This window comes from Poecilia formosa, unplaced genomic scaffold, assembly GCF_000485575.1.
Source record: "Poecilia formosa unplaced genomic scaffold, Poecilia_formosa-5.1.2 Scaffold143, whole genome shotgun sequence".
In the NCBI taxonomy this organism is placed as follows: Eukaryota; Metazoa; Chordata; class Actinopteri; order Cyprinodontiformes; family Poeciliidae; genus Poecilia; species Poecilia formosa.
The window spans coordinates 212,501-221,934 of record NW_006800082.1 but is presented as its reverse complement, the minus strand read 5'-3'; the positions used below and the strand labels follow the sequence as shown (position 1 = coordinate 221,934).

Sequence of the window (9,434 nt, the reverse complement as noted above, 5' to 3'; positions counted from 1 at the left end):
TTGGGGACCCCTGGTCTGGATGAAACATGGTGGTGGCTGTATGATGGTCTGGATGAAACATGGTGGTGGCTGTATGATGGTCTGGATGAAACATGGTGGTGGCTGTATGATGGTCTGGATGAAACATGGTGGTGGCTGTATGATGGTCTGCGGCTGTAACTAAACTTGGCTCTTAAGATCCAGATCACCTTGGTTGTGCAGCAGGACAATGGTCCAAAGCACACTAGAAACTTCACCTCCACTCTTTGGTTACCAAGCAACTCACTCAGTCTTTGGTTGCCTAGCAACAACCTGTTGAGTAACTGGCGCAGCAGCAGTTCAAGGTTTCCCCACTGAGCTTCATAACTGCTTAAAAATAAAAACCAACATGGAGTAAAAACTGTGGATGAAACAGGAAAGGTCACACCATCAGGTTGGTAATATTTCAGATATTTAAAACCATAAACTAATCAATTATTATACGTATTGATTGATATGAAACAGGTATAATGCGGTACATTTTTCAGCCATATTTTAGTCTGGATTATAACTTTTCTTTACCCCTTATTTTACCACTGAAATGTTTCGTCTTTGGTTTTGTTTGTTAATTATGTTTTTACCATATAAAACACTCTGGACTGCCTTACTGCTGAAATTATGCACTTGACCGGATTATTACGTTTCAAGGGCAATCACTTTTTCACACAGGGCCAGGTCGCTGTCGAAAGCTGTTTTTTGTGTTTATTCAAGTTATATTTGTGTAATATTAACATTAGTTTGGTCTGAATGTGACATTAAAGCAGAACAGAAGAAAATCCTCCAGCAGGTTGGTACTGGGTGCAGCACCACTGAGCACCTTGTTTCTGTCTGATCAAACAGTAATTTTTCACGTTTGGCATTTTTCTCCCTCACTCAGCTTCGATATATTGTCATCATTACCAAACTCGTCCGCTGTGACAGGGTGTGAATAAATCTTGCAAATGAGGTTTGAAGTGGCCTTTTCTTTTGCCCAACTTGACAAGGTTAATTTGAACGTGCGATCCACACTCCTCTGCGCACTCAAGATCATTTCAAGGCCCTGATTTTCATGTGCCAATCCTGCAGCAAGCAAACCGGGGGAAAATGGAGAATCTGCTGCTGCTGATGTGTGTGTGTGGGCGGGGGGGTGTGCGTGTGTGTGTGTGAGTGTGTGTGTGTGAGGATTTACATAATCAGGTGCTGTGAATGGAGGGTCACATTTTAATCTGTGGTATCATCTAAAGCAGCAGGCTGTTAGCCGCTGCGTTCCTTAGCAAAAACTAGCATACTCGAAGTTTATTTTGATGAGTATACTTGAGTATATCAAGTATAATGTAATGCGGTCCATGTACTTGTAGTGTAGTAGAAAGTATACTAATTAAATACTTAATTTTAAGTTTATAAAATGTTGCAATCAGCAATAAATCAATAATTTTCATTTGCATCATTTTTCTTTTTTCTGAAGATAAAAGTCTTCAGTTTGCTGTTTTGGTCTCAACTGGCCTTTTTTTTAAGAATAATTTTGTTTACAGAAACTTCATAATTCATTTTATTTTTTATTTCTGTTGTTTTGTTTATTTGTTTTGGATATTTAAGATGTCTTCCAGCTTTGGTGTTAAATGTTCATTAGAGTTTAAAGTTTATTGATCTTTGCAAATGTGTTCTTGCATTATTATGCCATTACCATTATATTACATAAAAATGCTCTCAAAACAACAATGTTATCGTTTATCGCAACAACTTCTGGGACAATTTGCCATCCAGCAAAATGAATTATCCTGACAAGCCAACATACCAGTGGTTTGGAATTATTGTTCAACATTTTTTCTACGTTTTATTTTTTCTTTGCTGTGGCGCAATGCACTAAATTAATATATGTCTCCAAGTTTTACTTTGTCAACAGAATCCGATGGCAAAAAAAAAAAAAGAATTGTTTTTTTCCTCTGCAAAATTTCTGGATATAAACAATAACATGCAGTGTGTCCATAGCTTATGAAAGCTAAACTACAAGCACAGTGCCTCATTTTTAGTATGAGATGTATACTCATAGTAGTGCTGAACAATGTGGCTGAAAAACTTATCACAACATGAGCATCTATCAGCAAATATTGATTAGATTTTTGTTTTAAATATCTGAAATATTGCTAAACTGGTGGCTTAATCTTTACTGTTTTATCTTCAGTTTTCACTTTACACCGTTGTTGTTTATTTCAAGCACAAAACTGAAACTGTTGCTGTTATCAACAGGTTGTTGCTAGGTAACCGAAGATGGAGGGGGGTGGGGAAGATTGAAACTGCTTGTTACCCTGCAGGTTGTTGCTAGGTAACCGAAGTTGGAGGGGGCTGGGGGGATTGAAACTGCTTGTTACCCTGGAGGTTGTTGCTAGGTAACTACACAGTGAGAGAGTTAGTTGTTGCCACCAACCCCACTTAACTAGCCTAGAGGTTGAGCAGCTAAAGGTTTCCTCTGACAACATCTCCCAGAAGGCCGTGCAGCTCTGTGCGGTTCTGTATATCGTTACCTTCCTAAAATAATGTTGTCAAAACGCATTTTTGCTAAATAAACACCACCTCTCTATTGCCAAAAGGTGATTTAGGCAAACCAAGACTTTGGTGACAATATTGATATGTCTTATCAATTGATTATGTGTCTATTGCGATATATATCTTGTTACTGATTTATTGTGGAGCTCTAACTCATAGTAGACTTCGTGAATAAGTCACTCTTCGCTGCGGGGTAACTCTGTGCTCCGCTGTCCCTCCTCAGGTACCTACTTCACGCACGAAGCCAAAGGTGCAGACGACGCGGCGGACGCAGACACAGCCATCATCAATGCAGAGGGCGGCCACACCAACTCGGACGAAAAGAAGGAGTATTACATCTAACCCGAACCGGGGGGACCCCCGCCCCCGCCCTCGCTCGGGTGTTGTCGCCGGCACGCCGAGCCGCTTTCCCGGGGATGGGGCAGGGGGGTTTTTTGACGGATTCGGATCGCTTTTTGGTGAAAGGGATGGAGGAGGGATTTTGAAGGAAAGGCCTGGTTTTACGCCGTCGTTTAGTCTAGTCTGCAGATGTAGATGGAATGTTATTTGTGTTTAAGATAAAAAAGATAAAATATAAAAAAAATAAATAAAAGCGAGTTGGGGGGTGGGGAGTGGGTGGGTGTGGGTGGGGGCGCCAGATGTTGCCAGAAATCACTGTAGAGAGCTTCACCATTTAACACCTCCCTAACTGCTGGTACGAAGTTTATCTTTTAGTTCCACCATTTGCAGAAAATTCTGTGCCTTGTTCTGAATTTTTTTTTGTTCTCTCCACACTCTAGATCCGTGCTGATCGTCATTTGCATAACCTCGTTGCTCTTTTTTCCCCGTTTTCATCTTTTCTTCCCCCCCCCAACACTTGTTATTATCAGCCTGCTGTCGGCTTTTGTATGAGGGTAAAATTACACAGCCACTTTATTCATTTCTCTAAATGTGTCTGCACACGCGCGCTCTACTCCTCTCCTGCATAACAAACACTCTTTCAAGTATACTGTGATTTGTCTCAAGCCATTTCCTCTCTCTTTTTCCTCTGAGGTTCTGAAGACGTAATGCATGGAGTGCTTTGTGTGTCACTGTACGGACAGCCTAAACCAGACGCAGGTTTGTTTTTATTGAACTCCCCCACCAACAACACCTAGAAGTACAGGCAGAAGCAAGTATGCAAAGGTTTATGGGTCATTTTGCCTCTTCTTCTAATTTCTATTGAATCTGGAAACAAACAAATTCATACATTTTGTACGTAAACTGGTTGAATCTCATGCAAACTTTAATTTATTTGTATATAACTGTGTATTAAACCGTCATTTATTTATTTTTATCCTACAATTGATTCTGACCCTTAATTAAATCAAAATAACATTAAACGACCTTCAGATTGTAGATATTATTAACTACAGACTTACTGTGTCTTCCCACCTGATAGTCTGGTAGACTTGGCTCGATTGGGAATAAAAGTTGCACATTTGTTTCACCTGGAGTCAAACCAACCAAACCCTTTGAGCAACACGTTCCCCTCCTTACCTGTGGAGGTGCTGCACCAAGACCCACTGGAGGAAACGACATAAAAACGACACAGAGTGCAACTTCCTTTTTCATCAGACAGCATAAAAATGGAGTGTAATTGGGTTTTAGGGGGTGGAGGATTTGTATTTTATCTTTGAGCAAAAACCACAAGCCATTTCTTTCACTTAGGCTAACACGTTTGTTTTGGGTGTAGTTACCCAGAATGCCCTCCGCTGTATTCCACTTCCTGCTTCTGGAGCGGTCTCTGGTCCGCTTGGTGTTCACATTTAGAACCAAACCAGAGTTCACTTTTCTGACAAAATAGTGACGAGGCAAAATGACCAGAACGTTTGCAAAAATAAACACTGAAAGATTTTTACCAATCTTGACCTACTTTCTAAATTACAACCCTAATTTTCTTCCATATTGCTTAATTAAAATTTTCTCCTGTTTCTTATGATTAAAACGCCTGTACATATCAGTGTTTCAGTTTGTTTGCATTTTCTCTCAATCTAAAGTATTATTTTTCTTCCAAGTGGAGAAAATAAAATGTCCTATTTCAGGGGAGACGCCTGGTTGTTGAAGTGCAGGATGCTCGTGTTGTGTAGTTAACGCAGTAGAAAGAACCGCCTTAACCAGTTTTAAACTGAAACATCTGTAAGTTTGAACTTCATTTGAGCTCTCGCGGGCGTTGGTCAGTGGGTTCATCATTTATTCTCATAAACACTGGATGTAGACGAAGCCAGAGGAGTCACAAATCCTTTTTACAGCCTCCCAGAGTAACGCCTGAACACCTCGGTTCTCATCTTAAGTTCTGTCAAACGGAGAGGAAACCGAACAGCTCTGAGGGTCACACCACTCGGGTTCTGCTTTCGCCCGCCCGCTTTTTGAATGCTTCGATATTTCACACATTCTTTGCATGTCTGTATTTGCGCTCGGATCGTTTCGGTTCCACTTCAGCACCAGCTGCCAGAACCGAACCGGAGTCGGTTTGGAGTTATGCCAAAAGTCATTGTTTGCCTGTAAAATAACTTCCTTCACATTTTCTGCTCCGTGCCGTTAATCCGTTGTTTGCATCAGCTTGTCAACAGTGCAGAGCGCCTGGTGGTTCTGCTGTGGTTCTTATGAGTTCACACAGCAAGCAACACGTTTAATGAGTCCAGGACAGATGTGGGTGGGTGTGGGTGGAGGTAGCGGCTGGAGCACGCTTCTTCCAGTGGGAATATTTAGCGGTTATCACTTCTCGTGTCACATAAAGCTTATATGCCATCATCTGCATCACTGTCATTTTAATTCTGGGTGTTTTTCCAGGGCAAAATGACTAAATGAACAAGTTAGAACAGGTCTGTGGGCATTAAAAACAATTTCATCACTTTTTATTTTTTGCAAAAAATCATTCTTAGATAATGTGATTTTAGTCTCCTCAGTATGGCCTCTGTCACTTCAAATTAAGCTGTTGCTGGCCAAATCCCCCAACTCAATGTTTACACTTGCAGGTGAAAATGGCTGCAAACAGAGGAGCAATTATACAATTATTCATCTTCGAAAAGCATTAGTAGAGCCTCCTGCATAACCAACAAGAACACAGCAAATGGTTTCTGGATGGTAAGTCAACAACAAAACATTTCTGCTCTTATACAACAGTAAAACCAACTGACCAAACATTCTGGAGCTCAGTTTTGGGTTGCTAGGTGATGGGCTGAGATCTGCTGGGGTTGCTAGGTAACAGGGCAGTGCCTGCTGATTAGGGACATTACATTCTGGAGATTTTTGAAACAGCTAATTTTCCAGATACCAAACAATATGAACGTATTGCCAAAAACAGCTGAGTGGTTTTGTTTTAAGTGTTTGGGGTGTTATTAGAAGCTGTAGAAACCCAAGTGGACATACAAAAACCTGCAAAATATGATTTTTGTTTAATGCAGCCCCTTTAAACATCAACCGCAATTAATGGATTTTGTGGGGGGGGGGAATTATTTTTAAAAGTTTGAGTTTATGGACTTTATTTAATTCAGATGGCAAAATCATGAATATATGCTCAAACATTTAAAATCATGTGAAAACAATGAATTAATCCCACCGAATATCTTGGACGTTTATGTATAAAGAATCTTAAGACTAAAATTAGCTCCTAACACCATCAAGAAAATGCTCAAAATTTTGGAAACGTTATCCTTTTTCTTAGAATTTTCCCTCAGTACGCTAAACGTTTTTCATACAGCATCATAGGCATTAAGACCTAACCTGATAAAATGTTAGAGGTAGTGATATGACTCTTAGTGAGCGTAAAAATATCTTATGATGGCAGAAAGTCCAGCAGAAAGGCGAAATATTCTCTGTGAAATGGAGAGATCTCTGCCAGCAGCAGGCTCTGCTCCGGCTGTTTGGTTTTCCATTACTTCCTTATTTTGTGGCAATTTCACATTAAAACAAGTTTATACAAACAACCAGTCACAGTGAACTGCTGGCAGCTGAGCACCCACATGCAATTCAAACTCTCCCTTCCTGTTTTTATATATGTATTTATAGTGGGTTTGACTATAAATACATATCAGTCAAACCCACTGAAAGTTTTGGACTGAAAACTACAGTAGTGTCACTTGACTGTAGAAGAAGAAACTTTAAAATAATCATTTCAAATAATCAACAGCTGAAAATCTCTAAAACTGACTAAATCCCTTAATCGCCTCTGTATAAAGTTGGCTGCTCAGACAATTTGTTCTGATTGACCTTTTGTCAGACCTTCTGACTCACAGTTAGTCTGATAATCACTGATATAATTAATGAAATAGAGTTTTAATCAGAACTAACTAATCAACCCTCTTAGATCAAAAGACATTACAGAGAAGTGGAGAAAAGATAACGACAATAAACAACAAAATATACAAGAAAAATGTTGAGCATCACCCAGATCAGTCATAAAATTAGCATTTAAGCTATCATGAGCATTTTAGCTAAGTTTATCTTTTCAACAGGTGTTTGCAAACTGAATAGGGAATGCTACTGATATTTCAGTTATAGCCCTCATGCTAGCTTTAGCAATTTAGTTAAAATTGTCATTTGAGCTATTTATGATAAGCTCAATATACTGAATGGAGTGAGTTCATGTTAGTCAACACGCTAGGTTTAGCCCATATGCTTTTAACAACATTTTATCTAACATTAGCTTTTTAGCTAGTTTTGACCTAACACCTCTGTCTTCTGCTGACTTTATTTATTATATTTTTTCAGTTCATCATCACTATAAATACATATCAGTCAAGCCCACTGAAAGTTTTGGACTGAAAACTACTTTTAGAGTTCCTGTTTGGGGAACTGGGTGTTGCTTGCAGTGTGTCCTCATATCCACCACTAGTTGTGACTTTTAAGCATTTCATTGTATTTTATAAATGTGAACCACATCAGCTGTGCGATAGCTTTAATATATCATCGTCATGCATGAAGACAGCATTCAGGCTTTCTATGTTGGGGATTTCAAGCTGAGGTTTGTCTCAAAGGAACTGACTGAAATGCATTCTTTATCCTTTCCCCGTCTGTGTTAATGAAATGTTTGCAGCCCTAGAAAAGAACAGTTGGGATAGCTGTAGCTGGGAGTTTAATTTTTTTGGCTTTTTCACCAGACGTGTACATATTAGTTACACACATTTCATGTACTCGATTTAAGAAGTCACGTATAAATTACCACTATGTTCACTCTGTATGCTGACGACACTGTTTTGTGTTTGTGTAAACTGGATGGGTGGGGGTAGGGCAACGGGGGACTGATTAGGTTAGATGTTTCACGGTCTGGTGTCTGAATAAAAAAATGACAAACAAATATCTGACTGGTTATTGTTGCTTTATGGATCACAGAGCAGATACCACTTCATCTGTTAGGCTGCAACTTTGTGATTTGTATTCTACAGTGAGCACTGTTTTTGCTTCCATGACCAATGGCAGCTTCCACTTAGATCCAGTTTTAAGACATGAAGTCGTCAATACAGGAACTGACGGGGATGTTGTTTCTTCCTTAAGACCAATTTGTTGATTTTGACTTTTTTTTGTACTCCTAAAAACATGAAAGATACCATTTGTGTATGTTGAATTAATCAGATTGGAATAAATGACACATAAGGTTTTGATTTATTTTTCTGGATATTCCCTGTAAATTAAAAACAAAAAAAGAACGCACATTTGTTGTAACTGAGGTAGTTTCCTGCACATTGGATCCCTTTGATAATGTCCTGTCTCAGGTTCATGTGTTGCTGACCGATGTGACTGCATCTCAGGTAGAATGCAAAGTTTAGGCCCCACCTGTCGCCAACATAAAGGCATGTACAAATGCGTTCATCAAGTCCAGAAGTGCAAACACATTCTTTTTAGGTCCAGAACTGGTGAGATGTTTTGCATATACAATATGTTGTACATGTTTTATGTATTTTTTCTTAATATTTGGTGCACTGTAAAAAAAATGTGTTAAATATTGATTTTCTTTGACATATCATACGTTTATTGGAATGAAGCAGGATCAGAAACGTGTCGTGGCTGTACTACTGTCACTTTGAACGCTCCACCGCCTTTTCAAACTCCTTTGATTCCCAAAAAAGAAAAAAAAAGATTTGATTGTTCCACCCGGTTCTTGTTTTCAGATTGTTCTTTTTGTCTCTCTGCTGTACTTGAGAAAAATGTAATGTGTATTAATGGAGAACAGGAGTTCCACATTCCCATACACATTTTGTATTGGTTCATAAATAGACATTTTTACAAAACAATGAAGAGTTCTTGTCTTAATAAAAGAGAAAAGATATTAATGTCCAAAATAATATGTGTTGGCTTTTTATTTCAGATCTGTGCGTCAAAAACAAGATGCACAGACGATGTACTGTTTGTGAACAGAGTTGAGCGGCTTTAATAAACTGCTAAATTTAACAAAGAATACAAATAAATTAAGAAGGGCTGAGATTTTACAGCATTACTTTCCATTAATTACATAGATTATAACACAATTAATCAAATTTTTTCCAAGCCGGAACCTGTATATTTGTGCGTTTCTGATACGTTTGTAAATCTGACGCATAAGCGACATTTTGCAAACGGCGATGGATGACGAAGCCACTTCTCTGGTCCTACTGGAGGTAATTTCTGCTTCTAAAACCGATCTGATTGGAAGCTGGAGAACACTAGAAGGAGTTAGCTAAAGAGCGAAGCTATTCAAGCCTAAAATAGCTTCAAACCTTATGGAAAGTACACCATGTACCATGTACTTTTCAATAATGTTTTAGCTGTTGTTATTTTACCTGTATATGTTGTGGTTTCTCTGTTTTGTTTAGACGGGGTTAGGGTTAGGGTCTCTGTGTTCCACTATTATCAGGAAAACTGTAGATTAGAGTCACCTCCCCTCCAGCCTCCATATA

The 9,434-nt window shown here is 39.0% G+C and overlaps 1 protein-coding gene and 1 long non-coding RNA gene across 2 annotated transcripts in view; both read left to right on the top strand.

Moving 5' to 3' along the window:
- cadm1a (cell adhesion molecule 1a) overlaps window positions 1–4,141 on the top strand; it is a 416,025-nt gene extending 411,884 nt beyond the window's left edge. Inside the window, exon 10 of the mRNA XM_007562962.2 lies at window positions 2,765–4,141. Within this exon, the coding sequence (XP_007563024.1) occupies window positions 2,765–2,883 (119 nt within the window). The 3' untranslated portion in view covers window positions 2,884–4,141. The remainder of the gene's footprint in view (window positions 1–2,764) is intronic.
- Window positions 4,142–5,710: 1,569 nt separating this feature from the next.
- Window positions 5,711–8,840, top strand: LOC107837470 (uncharacterized). The gene is made up of 2 exons (XR_001663477.1): window positions 5,711–6,569; window positions 6,633–8,840. It is a non-coding gene; the product is annotated as an uncharacterized LOC107837470 (long non-coding RNA).
- The last annotated feature ends 594 nt before the right edge of the window (window positions 8,841–9,434 follow it).